Raw genomic sequence first — 18,619 nt, 5'->3', positions numbered from 1 at the left:
AAGAGTCTTGCCAGCTTTGGTTTTGTCTGTGAGCTCAAGGATAGGATCTATAAACAATCCAGCCTGGACAGACCAGGAACCAGTGATTTCTAAGCTCAGAAACTCAGGGTGAAAATATTTTCCCCTCATCCATCACAACAAAGTCATTTTGGAAATGACAGCAGTTATTTCTTTATGAGAAAAACCATGGACAGGCTGCACAAGTGGCAACCTTTAAATTGACAGTGAAGGAAATGAAAAGTAGAGTGCAAAAAGCTGAAGAGCTGCTTGAAAAAGAGAGGCAAATTTTTGGAGACAAATTTTGTTGCAAATCCAAAAAAGCCATCACTGATCACATGAAAATTGTTCTGATCATAATTTTAGTGCTTACCCCAATGATCAGATGGATTTTGTTGCCTGAGCTGCTGATGACAAAGTCCTGACAGCCCAGGCTGTGGTGCTCTCCTGTGGCAATGAAAGTTGTCTTTATCTGTCCTTGTAACTTGTGGGTGGCAGAGCAGGGATGGCCACAAAGGGGAAAGAAAAAAGATTTGTTTATAGAACCAGTGGATAAAAATCTCTGCTCATTTCTAAGTGTACAGAAAAAGTAACAATCAGAGCTGTGTGTGAGGGGGAATGATGGACTGGTAAATACTCAATGGAATTTACAGAGCAAACTTTGGTGACAAACCCTGCACTTTTAACAATTTGACCAGTTTTGCAGGTGTTTCTTACTTGCTTTGCTGTAGTCAAATCCATCTTCTCCATTGCTAAATAAGAAAAAAAATAAAATCAGCGTTAAATAAACTTTTCAAAAAGGCACAAAGGAAGTTTTTGAATACAGGTTTCCCTGTTCCAATGGAATCCCAAGGGGTCTGTAGCTCATCCTACCTTCCTGTGTTTTTCCAAGAGGGACACACATAATGCAGAAGCATCCATTGCTTGTGAGAATGAACATGTGATAAACACCTAAAAAACCCCACAGAAATATTTCAAACTGAAGTATTCAAGAGCAAGTAAAGGGAAGACTTGCTTGTAAACAGGACAGTGAAATAACTGACCCCAAAAAAAACATCTGACCAATAGATTAGGCTATTTTAAACAAGAATTTTGTCATTTCCAGCTAGGAGCAGAACTATAATATAATATAATATAATATAATATAATATAATATAATATAATATAATATAATATAATATAATATAATATATTGTGACAGAACAGGGCTGGGAGCTTATAGAACAGAGCCACTGAACTCTGACAGAAGACAGAAGGAATTCTTCCTTTTTTAAGCATTTTCATATGCTTAGCACAGTCTCAAAAGAAAAAGGTATTGAATTCTGAATATTTGTTCCCTATGGCATTTGTAAAATAATTGATGAGATAAAGAAACTTCTACAACTTTGCTTTGCATTGTGCACATAAAACTAATTTTTCTTTATTTTCTGTGTTACTTATTTTGTAATCTCTTTCCCTGAGAGCTATTAAAGGGGAACAAAATCACAAAAATTCAGACAAAGGGGGAGAAAATAATCATTCAGTTCTTACCTGCATCTGCATTATCTTTAACAAAAAAGAGATTTAAGTAAGTCTTTTCACTTGTAGATTGTTCAGCCAAAATCTAAAATAGAAACAGCATAAAGACTATTCTTCTCTATTTCACTAAAAATATTGAAATATTGATCATCAATTCAAACTTTAAACTTTTTTAATGAAGTTTCTTGTTTCTGCATGCCATTCCTAAATAGATTTTCCTTATTCATCACTCATGGGAACAGAAGTGCCCATTTCAGCTGTTTAGTTAGAATATGTGGTCAAAAAGGCAAGGATGTTTATATTTTGGTATTTGGAAAAATGATTTTAAAACCCTCAAGAAAGTCTGAGAACAAAATGTTCAGAGCAAAATTAAATAGGAAAGTGACTGTACCTTTGTTAGCAAGGTTTGTTTGGATGGGATGTGGATGAGATGTAAACTGCCACTTCTCTCACCCACCACAAGGAATTGCTTGGCATGGCACATACCCACAACATCCACGTTAGAGTCTGAAAAGGTTCATGGCAAAATGTCAGATATCAAGATCTGGGTTTTATGAATAAATATTAACACAAGAATTGGACAACACAGTGTCCCAGATTTCTTCAAAACAAGTTATTCTGACTAAATGAAATATAGGAAGAGGCCTACAGGGAGTGGTTTTGGTATCCAGTGAGAACTTAGAAAGGCTTCTAATGAAATTGTACTGAAATAATTGTCTTCAGAAGCCAAAATCACTTTTTATTACTTAGGTACTTGCTATAATGCTTCCCTTTACAGACTAATCAGACACTTGCTATGTTTTCCTGTACAAACCAAGGTATTTTAAAAGCCAGTTTTCACTTGCCAAGTGGAATTCCAAAGGAAAGAACTCACCAAAATGGATGTCCATGAGAAGAGAGAGCCCAGTGCTGTCCAGAAGTACCACAGATCTGTCCACAGCAACAATGCTGCCATCCCTGGAGCTGCATGCATGGAGCTGGGGGTTCACAGAGACCTGGCAAGGGAAAGGTTCTTTCACACAGGAACTCTCCAGAAAACATGGCAGAGGAGCCCAGGTAATTATTAAACAAAAAAGACACATTAATAAAGACAAAAGCATGGCTTTGATGGGCTGTACCTTCTCTGAAGATGTGATTTGCAGCAGAGAATCCACCTGGTACAGGGCAGTGCCACACTCCTGGCCCAGCCCCACCAGGAGCTGCCCGGTGTCCTCGTTCAGCAGGAGCTCGATCTCGTTCCACATCTCTGCCTGGGATAAACATTGCAGGAACACCTTGTAGAGCAGACAGCTCTAACCTGTAGCTACAGGTTTTATTATTTTCATTAGTATTTATTAGTACTATTACTGTCTGGAGGCACTGTGTACAAGAAGACTCGTGAGGATAAGGAGTTTGTTTAAAGCCAAGTGAACAGTGTGGATCCCGGCCTGGCTGAAGGCAGCTTGGGGAGATTTCACCAACTGAATTCACTGCCAGTGCTCCCCACCATGCTGTGAGTGTCCCTGCCCTCAGGGACACATTCCCTTTCCTCAGGGACCCTCATCCTCTCTGGGTGACAAACCCCAGCTCCCAGGGACCTCCATCCTCTGCCCTCCGGGAACCCCTGCCCCTGACAGGGGTGACAAAGCCCTGCCCACGGGGACCCCGATCCCTCACTGTGACCGGTGACATCGGTATTTCCAGAGGGACCCCTCACCGGTGGCACTCCCGTCCCCTCAGGTACCCCGATCCCCTCACCACTGACACTCCCGTGCCCCCGATCCCCTCACCGGTGACACTCCCGTCCCCTCAGGTACCCCGATCCCCTCACCACTGACACTCCCGTGCCCCCGATCCCCTCACCGGTGACACTCCCGTCCCCTCAGGTACCCCGATCCCCTCACCGGTGATACTCCTGTCCCCTCAGGCACCCCGCTCCCCTCACCGGTGACACTCCCGTGCCCCCGATCCCCTCACTGGTGACACTCCCGTCCCCTCAGGTACCCCGATCCCCTCACCGGTGATACTCCTGTCCCCTCAGGCACCCCGATCCCCTCACCGGTGACACTCCCGTCCCCTCAGGTCCCCCGATCCCCTCACCGGTGACACTCCTGTCCCCTCAGGTGCCCCGATCTCCTCACCGCTGACACTCCCGTCCCCTCGGGGCTCCCCTGACCGCGCCCCCTCGTCCTCTCCCCGGTTTCAATTTGGCGGGAGCCGGGACAGGCTCAACGGGTCGCGGCTGCGGCCAAACCTCCTCGAAGGCGAAGGCGCCTTCCCGGCCCATAACGCCCCGCGCTCCCCCGCGCTCCCCCCAGCGCCACATCCGGGCAGCCGCGCTGAGGGCGGGCGGGGCCGCGCGATCGCTGTGGCCGCGCAGCCGAGCGAGGTCGAGCCCTGCGAGGACGTTGCTGAGGGGCGGCGGTCCGGGCGCTCGATCATGGCGGTGAGCGGCGGTCGCTGCCGGGTTTTGGGGCCAGGGTGGCGGGGAAGGGGCTGTGGGGGGCAGAGCCGGAGAGGGCCCGGTCGGGAGCCGTGTGCGCGGAGGCACAAAATGGCGCCCGCCGCGCCTTGGGCTGCGGCGCCATGATGGGCTCGGGGAGGGGCGGCCGCGCTGCTCCCGGCGCTTCCATCCCCGGCTCCAGAAGTTTCTGCTTCGTTCCTCGGGGCTTGGGGAGAGGAGAAGACTCGCTGGGACTGAGCCCTGGTGGATCCATGGCTGTGGGGAGCAGTGCTGTGGTTGTACTGGCGTTTCTCGTGGGGACTGTGGGGCCAAGCTTCCCTGTGAGGGGAGCGACCCGGTGTCTGGACCATGCTGAATTTTCCTTTCTCTACTTTTCTCTGCTCTTTTTCTTTGTGTTTGGTCACAGGCTTTTTTGCATTCAATTAATTCGCTCCTGTCCTGCTTTTTATGGCTAATATCGATGGGAAACGCCTCTGCTGTAGTTACCACTATGCTTCATGTTCAGGCAGCGTTTAAGAGTGGTTTTATTTTCTCTGAAAAAATTTTGTGATCTGGTGGTGTACAAAGATATTTCGCCTCTAATTGTGTTGAGGAATCAGTAAGAGTTACCGAAGAGTTAACCTAAAGTGGTCAATTTTTTCAAAAGTTGTTAAATAGTTTTGAGTGCAAAAAAATCCCCAAAACCAAAAAAAAACAACAAACAAGCAGGGCTGGAAAGTGAGCAAACTTTTTAAAGCTCACTTTAAGCATTTTGCGGTGTCTAATCTGGTAATTAAAGTTCTTGTTTTGAAAGTTTGATAAGTGGTGAAACAGAGCCAGGGGGACTTTAAACTTCTGGAGAAAATTAATTCTTATATAACGATTTTTAATTTTTTTGTTATATAACTTACACTGTTAAGAGGAAGGTACATTTTTCTGTCAAAGGACTTTAATTATTATTACTTTGTTTTTGCACTTTAAGATGCTACTACTGCATTTAGAGGTTCCTCTGAAGTGTAGGTGAGGGACTTATTCAGGGTAACACTGAGCCTGGTGCCAGTCTGAGAGCTGAGAATAATCTCAGTGAATTCTGTCAGGTTTTTAATTGCTGTGTTTGTTTTCTGTAGCGCTGATTTCCCGGAGGTGCAGAGCCCAAGGGCACTAAGGAGCAGCACTGTGTAAATAATGGCATTGGTAGCCTTGGAAATCGTGGCAGTGGGCTCAGGTTCACTCGGATAGTGTGTTTGAAATCCCACCCGATTTACACTCAGAGCTGATATTCTCGTTCTTCTCAAGTAACTTCACAATGTAAACAGTAGTAGCTGAAATATAAATCCAAATATTTACCTGTAGGGTGTCATGAAGAAAGTGTGCTGTTGGCACACAGTGTATTGGTGACAGTTTGTAATATCTGTGGAGATTTAAGACAAAGTAGCTGCTTTATTTTCAAAGCAATGGATATAAATGAGCGTTTGAGAGGGCAAACCATTGGCAAACCATTCCACCATTGCAGCTGGTGGGAAGCTGCAAGTTCAAGTCCTCTGCTATATAAATTGTCTCTCTGATAGCAGTTCTGGGCCAGATGATGTCCTTAGTGACATCTGCTGCAGCCCCACATTGTCCAGGAGGTTTGGTTATGGCTGGTTCAGAGGAGATCAGAGCAGGAGCAGTGGAGCTGGGAGATCATTCCTGGGAGCCCATTCACCCTCTGTGTGTGCTGCTCCCTCTGTTCCTTTCAGGGCACTGTGCACCCCCTGTGCTCATTTACCCCTCACTCATTGAGTCACAGAGATGTCACAAAATCAGGTTTTGGATTTAATCCTAGATCAAGGTTTAGAAGGAGTGGAGGGAACATCTTGGTTTTCATTATCTGGTAAAAATGTGATCTTGGAGCAGGTGTCAGTGATCTGTGTGTGGTCTCCTACAAATAAATCTTTTTGCAGAGATGCTGTTGAGGTGTTTCCTCATTCCAGAGTGAGCTGTCTAACCCTAATGCCCCTTCCTGCATTTCCCTTCAGAGTTCATTCTGTGCTTCAGAACTCTGGGATTTTGTGCTGTGCCTCAATAATGCCCAGACTTGTCACTCAGATCTGTTGGAACAGCACTGACCTGAAGTAATCCTGGTCATGGAAATGCTAAAAAGTGATTGACCTCCAGACACCATTTAGAGAAAACTCTGCCTCAGAGTTTGGTGTTACTGATACTCTCAGAAGTACATGGGAAAAGTAAAGTACAGTTTAATGTAGTGAGAGAATAAAATGTGAACTTTATATCAGCTTTATATCTTTATTAAAATCTTGACAAATCAATCTGTATGAAGTTGCACAGTTCACTACAAGTCTATAAAGCTATTGCCTAACCATGGGGTGAACACAACATTGGCTTAACAAAAAAAATAAAATTAGATGTCTCTTTTTTTCCTTGGTTTTCAGTCCTAAGGTTCTGTTTCTTGTCAATGCTGTCCTTGTCTATAGGGTAGTGATACAGAACGAGATGGAGTAGTCCCAGAAAAGTCCTCTCCAGAAAGAGAGAAGAAAAAGGAACAATCAGATGCCTCCAGTTCCCCCAGAACATCAAAGCATCACTACTCGAGATCGCGCTCACGCTCCAGGGAGAGGAGGCGGAAATCAGGTACGGCCTCGATGGGGGCAGATTCTTGGGCAGCTGAATTCTCTCAGAAACAGTTTTGGGAAAACAGACAGACTTAGCCCTAGTAACTTGTTAGAATTGGGGAAAAAATGGATCTCCTAACTTTTGGGGTGTATCCTAAATATTGGAACTGTTGAGGGAAAAGGTCTTATCAGTGTTGAGGGGATCAGGGAGGGAGGGCACGTCAGAGCACACCAAACAGGAAACTGTCCCATTTTGTTTCATTCTGATTAGATAAGCATAGGCTGGAACACTTTTGCAAAGTTGTAACAATAAGGTTACTTGGCAGAAGAACATGATTGCAGTGTGATGTGGGTTAGTTTTTCACTGTCAGAGCTTAAATAAATGCAAAGCACTGGGACTAACAGCCAGAGTTTGCTTTCTGCCCTAGATACTCAAATAGTGCTGTTTGTCTTTTAAATCTTTATAAATCCATCCCTTCAAGGGGTGGAATAACTGAAAGGAGCTAGAAAGATTATAGCCAGGTGATCTCCTCTTTATCTTGGTAAATGACAGTAAATGTTTTCTTCTGCAGATACTGAAGGAAGAAAGCACAGAAGCCGGAGCAGAAGCAAAGAGGTAATTAACCCTTTGTAGCGTTTAGGTAATTGTACATCTTAAAAAGTATCTTGTAGTAATGCACATATGTGTAAGCTTATATAAATGACTTTATGGTAAGTACAAGAAATTGAGAACTTTAAGCTTAAAAATGGATATGGAGAGCCTTTCATAGTGAAGCATGATTGCAGCCATCATGTTGACAAGGTAATAGTTTTATAGAAAATGCTTTCAGAAACTAGTAACTTAATTTCTTTCTTTTTTTTTCTTTTTTTTTAAATTTTTGTGGAAACATCCAAAAGAGAGAGTTCATGTGGAGAAGTAGAATGGTGTTCTTGAACACTTTTACAGAGCTTCCATTATCCAAAAGCCTTGGGTGGCCTTGTTCCTGGTCAGTGTTCAGGACTTTGAATAATACATACCTGTCTGCTTAGGTGTATTAAAAGTAATTTGCCATCGGACTGAGCTCTGTTTATTGCATCCTTTAATTGTAAAGGCTGTCATGGCTTGACAAACAAGCTGAGTCAGCTGGAAATGCCACAGTAGCAGCAAAAATTTCAGAGGGCTGTCTCTTAAAATAAATGAATAAGTGTGTGTGTGAATATATAGGGGAGTGAGAAGAGACAGCATCAATAATGCCTTAAAAATAACTGGCTCACACACCAGAGAAGAGCTGAAACAAGCAAAGCAGGAGCATCAAAATAGTCATAAAGAAGCTTAAGCCATGTGGGGCACCAGGCTGGAACAGATAAGGCACTTTATAACCTCAAACCCGGGTCAGGAACTTCTCCTTCCCCCATTCCAATGGAAGCTCTGTTAAAAAAAAAAAAAAAAAAAAAAAGGAGGAAAGAAAAATCTAGGCGAGTTTTTGTGAAATTGAATAATCTATTGTCTAGCTCACATGATAACATTTCTATAATAAATCATACTCAGCGTGCTAATGCGCGAAGAGACTGAACTGAAGACGCTGCAGACTCAGATAGCAAAATTATAAGCCTACTTCATGATAAGGTAACTATTAGTCATTCAAACTCATATTTCCCTTAAAAATATCTTAAATCCGTTATGGGATATAATGGTGGTGTTATTACTAAGTGTGTGTCTGGAAAATGTGATTAAAAAACAAATTCTAAGACTCTTTTTAATTATTAAAAAAAAAGGTGTTTAAAATGCTGTCCAGTGCTTTGCCAGGCTGTTGGATCTAATCTTACACAATTTATGTAGCAGCTTTTAAGTTTTGCAGAGTGAACAAATGAGAAATGATCTCCCACAGTAGATGTACTGTTGTCATTCTTTTGCAAGATTAAGCTCTGTCTGTAGACTAAATGCTGAATATCAGTAATTCTACTTAGTATGTGAGAACAACTACGTGAATAAATATATACTTAAAATTAGTGTACAGGTAAACTCAGATGTAAGAACTGATTATTAAAGGAGTTAAGAATAAAATACTGTGAAAACAGGAAAATTATGTAATATTCTTGCTTACTTGATGAACAATAATCGAGTGTATTTAGAAATGGATACATATGAATAAAGAATTAGGCTTGGGTAAAAAGCAATTACAGCATCTTCTCCAGACTCATTTGAGAGAGAGTTCTGATGGAAGAAATGATTTTATGAATAGTTAACATATTTAGATAAGCAAGAAAACCAAACAAACAACTTCTGAATAATTGGGATTTATCTAAAGTGAATGTATCGTGCTTAGTTTGTGATTTGAGCAGAGCATTATTTAAACATAAGACTCAAGTGGGCTATGCTTTTGTGCCAGAAAGGTTTCAAAACACACTGCATGTATTAAGAAAGGGTGTTGATGTCACGACTTAGTCTCTGAGGAAAGCACTGGCAAAAATCAGACCTGACCTTGCTAAATATTTTTGGCATTGCAGCTATAAAAAGGATTTTTTTTTTTTTTTTTAAGAGGCACTGCAGGAAGGAATTGCGGTATAGTGGAGCAGCAAATCTGTAATTTAAAACTACTGTGGGAAGTCTGAGTGGTGCATGTTCATTTGAAATACTAAAAATGGGATGTCAGCCATGTAAATTATCACTTTGCTTTGTAAAAACTGTTGGAAGTTTCTGAAGAAAGTTTTGCTCTAGAAAATAATTACCTAATGATGACTTGAAGGTTTTTTTGGTTCTAAAAGCAAAATAGTTTGTCTGGAACTACGTGTGGATTTTAGTAACTTTCTACATGGAAAGCTCAGGCAAATAGTAAATAATCACTGCAACTGTGTTTATATATATGCATATTCATAAATTATCAGGTTCTTTAAGATAGGTCCTTAAGTGCTTGGAATGGAGGCAGTAATGAAATGACAGATTTTTTGTTACAATGCTGTGAGTCTCATATGGAAGCACTGTAAAGATACCTGGATGGATACCTTAAAAATCTTTTCTAGACAGTGGGAGGAGGGAAAAGGGGGAAAATGATAGTGTGCATTTACAGCTTTGGGTAGTTGGTGGCATTAGGTAAAGCAGCCGTGGCTCATGATTGAGTCACTCTCCTAAGGTTACTAATGTTGCATCACAACTTAGCATTTTTATCTTCTGATACCCATACTAACTCTCTTTGTTGCACTATTTTCCTGAAAGAACCAACTTCTTCTTAAAACAGGCAAGAAGACATGAATCCAAAGAGAAGTCCTCCAAGAAGCACAAATCTGAAGATCACAATGACAAAGAGCATTCTTCTGACAAGGGAAGAGATAGCCTAAATTCATCTGAAAATGGTGAGGAGAGGCATAAACGCAAAGAGAGAAAGTCATCCAGAGGGAGGAGCCATTCCAGATCCAGGTCTCGGGAAAGGTGAGTTGGTGCATGGGATTGTTGTGTGAGTGCATTTCCAAAAGCCATCTTTGGAATTATTGTAGAGTTCCATTCCTGACCTCGTGTAAGGCATCAGTTCATATTGCATGTTTCAGTTTTCACTGGGTAGTGCATTTGTAGATAAGTTCTTTTGCAGATTACTTTGAAATAAAAGTACAAAATTGCACTAAGACCTTTTGTAGGAATGTGTTTTACACTTAAATTGGTATAGAAAATACTAAACAGATTATTAAATGTACCTTATTGTCAGTGACAGGAAAGCAAATACACCTTACAGTGACATGGCTCTGTACCTCCTAAATCAAGAGCTTCCTCAGACGGACTGCTGGCCAATCCTGCTGGTCTGGTAGCCCACCCAGCACGTTCTGAGGGTAGGAAAATTCCTGGGACAAGCAGGCTGCTGCCAGCAGAGCTTCTCCCTGTGTAGCTGAGGGATGTGCAGCAGACAGAGTAGCAGGAACAAGCTTTGGCTCGTGACAGGCTCAGGAACTGCAGGTGACTCACAGGCTGCCATTGGGCACCTCTTCACAAAGGTCTGCAGTACCATGGAGAGGAGCAGGGTTGTGTTGCCTTGGATTTAAGACTCCTGCATCAGATTAGTTTGGCTTTGTGTTTGTTTTGAGGTGTACACTGTAATGAACAACTAAAAACAGCAGTGCTGATGAGTGTGGTTATTTACAGAAACTGCAGCTCCGTTGTGGCTGGCAGTGGGCTTTGGTTCCTTTCCCATTTCATCCTTCAGACCTACAGCTTAACCTGTTCTGGGCATGAGCATTTCCATGTGTAGTGTGCAGTCTCCCCAGCCTGCCTGATGCATTTTGCCCTGTGGTGGTGATCCCATGTGTGAGTCCCAAAGTACAAACTGCATTTGGACACGGGAACGGGTGTGAGAGTTGTGGGCGTGTGTTTCAGACGCCATCGGAGCAGAAGCCGCGATAGGAAAAAATCCCGATCCCGCAGCAGAGAGAGAAAGCGCCGGATCCGATCCCGCTCTAGATCAAGGTCTAGACACAGACACAGGAGCAGAAGTAAAAGCAGGACAAGGAGCAGAAGCAGGTAAGTGTTACCTTCCATACACGTGGTGATGTTTGGTTGGACGTTCTGTGGTGGGCTGAGGGGATGGGTTCACCAGTGCGCGGGGGCGACCACGGCCCTGGAATCCGGCTGTCTGGTGAGGGGCGAAGGCCAGGGCCCCTGCGCATCAGAAAGCAGCTCCTCTCGGCGTTTTGGCTTTGGGCTGAGCTGGGGGATAGCTCGGAGCAGCGCGGTGAGAGACGAATCAGGAGGCGACCACTTGCTGGGGGTAAACTGTCGGTTTATTACAGAAGAACCAACAAGGAGGGGAAACACCCAGCAAATGGCCCCGAACAGGGGGCAGGAGAGGGTTTTAAGGGAAAAGGGGGGAAGAAGGCAGGGAAACCCGGCTATCCAATAGTAATACATATTTGGAGGTACGAAACATAACTGATATACCAAAGTAACCAACTGTTATAAATCATAGGAGGGGCTCCGGGGCTACAGCCAACCATAACTCCCATAGAAAAGAAAATTCTCGAAACCTGGGAGGAGAAAAGGGGTGATTGACTGACCCCAAGGAGGAAACAACTTTCACTTTATAAGAGAAACCAGGGGAGGAGCAGTTTCATTTCTATAGCAACCTAACTGACAAAGTCCTGGGAAAGGAAGAAACCATTTAATACAGAAAATGGGGGGAGCAAACTAACAAACTTAAGAACACACCACAGCACTCCAGGTCACGTCTGTTCAGTGCACTTAAATGTGTTTGGCTTTTTCTCATCAGTACTGGGAGCAGGTTCAGGACTGGGCACTTTGCTTGGTCTTACAGAAACATTTTTCCTGGGCAGCTGAAGTGTCTCAAGCTCTTGGCTTTTCATAGTGTGACTTCTTGTTAGCAATAGTACTTAAGTGGGAAGAGGTGAAGAATAAGATACAGGTGACCCTTTCCTGTGTTTGATACCATAGTAGTGTCCTTGGCATACTGCTGTATTTATCCCTTCAGTTTGTGTGCATATGATAAAAGGAAAGTTTATCTGGGAATCATTGGCTGTTAGAGCAGATACACAGATCAGAAGCTAATTCTGATCAGCTCCACAAAGTCAACTGAATTTTTCTGTGAAGTTGCAATTGGTGTGGTGTTAAGATAAATTTTGGTTCAGATGGATTTTTTCTGATATGAATGTACTCTTCAGTGTTAGTGATTACCAGCTCCTCTTTGCAAGTGCAGCTTGAGAATATTTATCACATTCATTTTTCTCCCTGAGTGCTTTGATTTCTTCCTTAAATTCTAGAAGCACTTGATCCAGACACTTACTGGCTTGGTCTGGGTCTGTTTGACAGAGTTGAGTTTCTGTACCTCACCTGGGATATCCTGGAGTTGCCTTTTTCATCTCTGTGTAGAAGTTAATGGTTTTCAATCCTGATAATGCATTCACTATTTTGGTGTAGTCTCTGTATCACCTTTGCATTCTTAATGCCCTGTAGGATTTTCTCAATGGTGAAGCTGAAATAAACTTAATGAGTGCTACAGATATTTTGTTGAAAGTAGTTTGAATGAAAATCAGTGTCCCTGCAGAGCTGCTAGAAAGTGTTGACTGTTCCAGTTCTCTCAATAGTGTTTTCACCAGAATATTTTTAATTGTTCTATGACTGGTTATGACTACTCAGCATTACAGTGGAACATTGGAGTCTTAACCATCACACTGGTGTAATGCTGCAGCATCCCTTGTGAAAGTGTTCAGAAGATTTACCTTTCTGAAGAAGTAGTTGAATTCCCTGGTTTGTGTCATGTTTTTGACATGCACTTGCTACCAAACATTGAGCTGGGGTGAGTAGAGCTGGGTCTGCAGTTGGTGCAGTTACTTGTGTTCAGTGGATGGTGTTTAAGCTGCATTCAGCATGTTGTGCAAGGCTTCAGCTCCCTGTTTTTTCCAGTTATTGTAGATGATGTTCTCTGTTTAAAAGTCACTTTGAACATTGTGTGTAATGGCTCCATGAAAACTTCATGTCCCAGAATAGATTTTGGCTTTTGCAGTGGAATTCAAGTTGCCTGAAACAGAACATCAGATGTGGGAAGAAAAAGTAAGGGATAGTTAGAGCTTAGGAATTTCTCTAGCTGGAAACAGGCCTTGGGATGCTGGAGGACATACTGCAAGAATCCTTTTGTTTTAAGTTATATTTGTATCTCACAAATCCTAGAGGATGGAAGTAAATGAGACATAAGTGTTTTTTATTTGGAGCTAGAACACTTCATCAAGTTCAGAGCTTGAAGTCTGGAAAAGAAAGTGACTTATGGGGCAGTCCCTAAGGCAAACTCTGCACAAGCCAGAACAAGGTGATGTGGAAATCTACCTGCTAAAACTCACCTGTGAAGGGAATTCATCATTCCTTACATGCAGTTTTTGTTGTGTTACAGTGAGCAGGCTGTGACAGAAGCATTTGTAAAGAGCAGAGCTTGACCTTCTCTTGATGGTTCTTTGCATAATCTCAGGCTCAGATTTTCAGGGGATTTGTTCTCATGGGCATTTAAAGCAGTCTTTTGGTTTGTGAGTGCATAAAACCTCCTGGCAGTTCTGCAGTGGTTTGGCTCTGATTAAGTGCTAGGTGGAAAAGGTGACAACAGCTGCTTGTTTCAAATGGAAATACTTCAATACAAAAGCTCAAATATTTATTTCCTTGATATTTACCAGTGCAATAAAGCATCACAGACCAAAGACAAGACCAAACAACCATAGTCAGCACGGCAAAAATGAAGGTATCTTTGAAACAGGCATTACATCTTATCTCAGGAATGCAGATCTGTCACTGCCCAGTGCCTGAATCTGCATCTTGCCATCTTCTCTGAAAAGATAAGTCTTGCCTCCTTTGTATTCTACCAGATTTGTCATGTGAACAGGGATCCTTTTGTAACTTCAGTCTGCATTTCATCATGTTTGTAGATGCTGCCCTGGTACAGAAGAAAGAGAATATCAGCGTGCCATGGAAAGGGGCTGTTGTCAAGTTAGCCATTATCCCATAGCTGTTGCCCCAAATGAGTGTAATATGAGAATGAGAATAATAACATTTAAGTTAAAAAATTACAGAAACACCTTTGTGCATCTCAACTTATGATTATGGCAAATCTGGGAGAAGTGTGAGTGATAGGAGTGATATCTCCTTTAAATTAACCCTTGTGGAGCACTTCCAGTGTCTGTGACTTCTTGGTTTGAAGCACCAGTGTCAGAGGCTTAAACTGGGATAAACCCTTATCTCCTGTACTGCAGATATTGATGGTCCTGCCACAGAACTGCTGCTCACAGCACTTTTTATATGTGTTTTGGGTAGCTGCTGTTTAGGTGGGATTAGATACAGATGTCCTAAGAATGTCTCCTGCTTGGAAGGAGATGGAGAGAAGGTTAGTGAAGAAGAGTTGAACTGAATGTTTGGTATTTTAATTAAAAATACATTTTAACTGTGTTCTTTTCAGATGCTCAGGCTCCAGGTAATTCATGCTTCAGAGTTCTCTTCCCTAGAGAAACCCAAGACAAATCACATTTCAGCTTAGTAGAGTCCCTCAAAGCACATTTAGGGAAGAGGATACAGAGGGGAGAGTTGTAGTAATTTCCTGAAGTGCTACTCCACTTCGTAAATGGGCCCTCTTCAAAATGCTTCTTATTAACATAATTACAGTGCTTTGAGTCTCTTATGGTTTTAAAACATTCTTCTAGCTTGATTCATTCAAGTTCTCTTGCAATTTTGACCAGAAATTAGATGATTTTCCTTAGGATTTAGAATCTCTAGAGCACATCTATTTGTTCTGAACACTGAGTATGAGAGGGTAAATGAATACCCAGAATTGCACATTCTGTTATAGCTGGAAATCTTCACTTTCACCTCTGTGTAAGAACATCTCAGTGTTCTTACAAGGCAACTCTTGCAGTATAAACTGTCTGAAAGCTTTTCTTGAGAGCTCCAAATGAATCATCAACCAAATTTTCAATATTGTGATTAAATACTTCATAAAATATTAAGCTGCATTTGTACCTTCATTGTTTTAGCAAGTGTTAAATTTGGTTACAGAGAGCGAAAGAAGAGAATTGAAAAGCCCCGAAGGTTCAGCAGGAGCCACAGCCGGAGCCCGAGCCCGCCGCCGTTCCGGGGCCGAAACACAGCCATGGATGCACAGGAGGCCTTAGCCAGAAGGTCAGAAATTGGGGTGATTTTCATGATATGTGACATGAATAAGCTCCTGATGTTGATTTTTCATGTGTAAATATTTTTATTTTTGTATATCTCTAGGCTGGAAAGAGCAAAGAAATTGCAAGAACAGAGAGAGAAGGAAATGGTTGAAAAACAGAAGCAACAGGAAATGGCTGCAGGTAGTGTTTGTGTATGAGATGAATTCTGAGCAGTAGCATGAATGGAAGATAGATGGGCTTATGTTACAGGAGTGTTGCAGTCCTACCCAACATATAGACAGGTTGTCTTAATGGAATTGTTAATAAGAAAAACAACAAGAACTAGAAAATATTTTTAAAAAAACAAAACTAAAAATAAGAAACAAAACCCCAACAAAAACGATTGGGATTTCTTATTGCTTACTGAGTGTGCAAGAAAAATGTTGTGTGTTTGGCTATTAAGTGATTTCATGATGGCCACTGGGCTGCTCTTTGCTCAGGGGTGTTTAGAACCACAAAGTGCTTTAGTTTCACTTGGAGTTTCTGGTTTACTAAAACTCCTGGAGATACATTTCTTAGTTGAAAAATCACATCTCACTTGTTACCTGTGCACTTCCAACTTCTATTGAAGGGAAGAGTGTTTGGGTGGTTTGGCTTTTTTGTTTGTTTCTGGGCAGGTTGGTGGTTGGCTTTTGTTTGTGTTGGGTTTTTTCCCCAAAATCCAAAGTTCTCCCTTTGTTCCCTTTGTTGCTCAGCGGCCGCAGCCACGGGAGGCTCCGTCATCAACGTGGCCGCTCTGCTGGCCTCGGGGACACAGGTGACCCCCCAGATTGCCATGGCAGCTCAGATGGCAGCACTCCAGGCCAAGGCACTGGCAGAGACTGGCATAGCTGTGCCCAGCTATTACAACCCTGCAGCAGTGAACCCCATGAAGTTTGCTGAGCAAGAGAAGAAGCGGAAGATGCTTTGGCAAGGCAAAAAGGAAGGGGTAATGTTGGCTTTTCTTACCTTTTAACTTCATTTAACTGCATTTCATGATGTTTGTAGATGCTGCCCAGGTTCCAGACAGAAGAAGGAGAATATCTGAAGGCCATGGGAAGTGGCTGTTGTCAAGTTAGCCATTATCCCCAGTTAGCTGTTGCCTCAAATGAGTGATAATAACATTTAAATTAAAAAATTATAGAAACACCTTTGTGCATCTCAGCTTGCTGGTTATGGCAAATCTGGGAAAAGTGTTTGGGAACACTTGTTTGGGAATATCTTGCACTCAGTTTAAGAATGCTAATGAGTGTTACTTCCAGCTTTCATATCTCTTCTCTTAGCAAGTTTAAACATCAGCCTGAAATGAAACTTAAGTAAAACTAGGAGTTGGACTTTGATCCTTTTGGGTCCCTTCCAACTCAGAATATTCTGTGATTTAGGAGTGAAAGGACTAAGATAATTGGTTTTTCAGTGATAAATGGTTGTGACACAAGACTCAAGGAAACCCTGAATGTCATAAAGCTTCAGAGGTGTAGTTGGATCATAGTGTTATTTTTGTGAGTTTACCTACAGCTTGTAACTAAACATCAAACCCAGGTGGTCTCCCTTTACTGGGGAGGGATTGCTGAGGTCTGGAATGTGTAACCCCTCTTTTCTGGGACTGTAGAGATTTCTCACATTGTGTCCTCTCCAATTGCAAATTTCAAAGGCAAGGCTGTTGACCTTGCTGGTAACATCTCAGGAGCACAGTAATGCAATATTAACCTAACAAAAATCATAAACACAAATAAGCCTTCAGGCTTTTGTGCTCTGTCAAATCCCTTTGCAATTAGTGAAGTAAGAAAGGCACCTGTGGCAGTTGCTTTTTCAGAATGTTGCTGGGTTTTAGACCTGCTGATACTGTGGAAAAAATGTCCACTATAATATTTGTATTTTTGTCTTTTGTTAGTCAGGTAAAGAGGTGTTTGTTAGGCTGTTTCCATCTTGCAGCAGTTACACAAGCAGCTCCCTTACCTTTCCAGACTGTTCCTAAGATGTGACAAACAAACCAGTTTCCATGGCAATGCTGGGAGACAAAAGGGAGGGCAGGAGAACCCTGAGGGCTCTCTGGGCACTTCTTCCTGAATTGTGCTGGATATTGATCAACTGCAATAAACAAATTCATTTTACCAGAATTCTGAATTCCAACCAAGCTTCCACACCTTTGGAAATGCCAAAGGAAGGAACATTGCTGTGTTTTGAACATTATGGTTAGAAAAGCTTCCCTCACAAGGAGCTCCTGTGAGGATGCTGCAGGAGGAATGTCAGGCTTGGAAACCTTTTACTTCCAGCTGTGGTACAGAATGGATTTGTCTCCTGCATTGCTCTATTGTGCTATTAATGGAATCTTATGTAAAAATGTGACACTTTTTATTTTTTAAATCTGAACAGGACAAATCACAGTCTGCAGAAATATGGGAAAAACTCAATTTTGGAAACAAGGACCAAAATGTTAAATTCAGAAAACTGATGGGCATTAAGGTAAAGAATTCTGAATATGTAATTAAGTTGATTAATTGCAAGATAATGATTTCACTTTCTATTTTTAGTGTACCTTATCCAGTAAAGATTTTAAGTTAACCTGATGTAGTTAAGAGCTTTTAAGTATTTCAATATAATTAAAAAATCAACTGAGTGAAGGCCTGTGTGTTTCTTGAGAGAGAAGATCTGCACTAGAATGTTGCAGCAAAAAACCCAAATGCTTGAATTGTTCCTTTTGTAAGAATTTCAGAGCCTCAGCTGCCAGAGCTGATGTTTGTGTTGTGTTTCCAGAGCGAGGATGAAGCTGGCTGCAGCTCCGTGGATGAGGAGAGTTACAAAACCCTGAAGCAGCAGGAGGAGGTGTTCAGAAATCTGGATGCACAGTATGAAATGGCCAGATCACAGACTCACACACAAAGAGGAATGGGATTGGGGTTCACATCTTCCATGCGAGGAATGGATGCAGTTTGAAAAATGAAAAACAAACAAACAAAAAAAGCTGTTTTGAAGTTTGAGACTGTGGAAGGTTCTTGTTCACATGTTGGGTCCTTGTTCACCAAAAAGCTAGCATTCTAGCTTGCATGGGTGTTGCATTGACTTTAATTTATTGAAAAATACAATTTTTTTTGTAAATATCAGATTAGTGATACTGGTGTTAGTGTTGTAATCAGGTTATACCCACTTCCATTAAACTTGACAGAACTAGAGGAGGACAGTATTTTTTAGTTAAAGTTCTACTTTTCAAACCAAGCAGCAGATGGGAAGAGCTCATACATGGATATTTCGTGTCCACTGTCTTGTGTACTTTTGTACTTTAACCTTGTACAGTTATTTTCAATTCTTGAAACATGAAAGAAACATTGTGTAGATGTTATTTAGCGGTCTGGGCCAATAGGCACATAATCCAGTGCAAAAAAACTGGTTAATAATAAAGACATTTTTTTTCTCTAAGGTCATATAGTAATTT

General features: G+C 42.0%; 2 protein-coding genes across 3 annotated transcripts in view; one reads left to right on the top strand and one right to left on the bottom strand.

Moving 5' to 3' along the window:
• Nucleotides 1-3,768, bottom strand: part of KNTC1 (kinetochore associated 1) — a 34,009-nt gene extending 30,241 nt beyond the window's left edge. Inside the window, exons 1-8 of the mRNA XM_064726647.1 lie at nt 3,636-3,768; nt 2,634-2,765; nt 2,390-2,510; nt 1,907-2,022; nt 1,528-1,600; nt 871-948; nt 715-749; nt 371-481 (exon numbers count right to left, since the gene is read on the bottom strand). Coding sequence (XP_064582717.1) covers nt 371-481; nt 715-749; nt 871-948; nt 1,528-1,600; nt 1,907-2,022; nt 2,390-2,510; nt 2,634-2,759 — 660 coding nt within the window. The 5' untranslated portion in view covers nt 2,760-2,765; nt 3,636-3,768. The remainder of the gene's footprint in view (nt 1-370; nt 482-714; nt 750-870; nt 949-1,527; nt 1,601-1,906; nt 2,023-2,389; nt 2,511-2,633; nt 2,766-3,635) is intronic.
• Nucleotides 3,769-3,804: 36 nt separating this feature from the next.
• Nucleotides 3,805-18,370, top strand: RSRC2 (arginine and serine rich coiled-coil 2). Of its 2 annotated transcripts, none has more exons than XM_064726650.1 (10): nt 3,805-3,940; nt 6,412-6,568; nt 7,122-7,165; nt 9,765-9,955; nt 10,889-11,032; nt 15,053-15,175; nt 15,272-15,351; nt 15,906-16,138; nt 17,563-17,652; nt 17,944-18,370. In XM_064726650.1, the coding sequence occupies exons 1-10, from the start codon at nt 3,935-3,937 to the stop codon at nt 18,121-18,123; spliced, it is 1,248 nt and encodes a 415-aa protein (XP_064582720.1). In that variant the 5' UTR covers nt 3,805-3,934; the 3' UTR covers nt 18,124-18,370. The 2 variants fall into 2 exon arrangements, with proteins under 2 accessions (XP_064582720.1, XP_064582721.1); XM_064726651.1 differs by lacking the exon at nt 3,805-3,940 and adding an exon at nt 8,078-8,155 and having other exon boundaries at nt 6,474-6,568; nt 9,743-9,955.
• Nucleotides 18,371-18,619: the final 249 nt, after the last annotated feature.

Source organism: Zonotrichia leucophrys, chromosome 15 (assembly GCF_028769735.1).
Source record: "Zonotrichia leucophrys gambelii isolate GWCS_2022_RI chromosome 15, RI_Zleu_2.0, whole genome shotgun sequence".
Classification (NCBI taxonomy): Eukaryota; Metazoa; Chordata; class Aves; order Passeriformes; family Passerellidae; genus Zonotrichia; species Zonotrichia leucophrys.
This window is presented reverse-complemented; position numbering and strand designations above follow the sequence as displayed.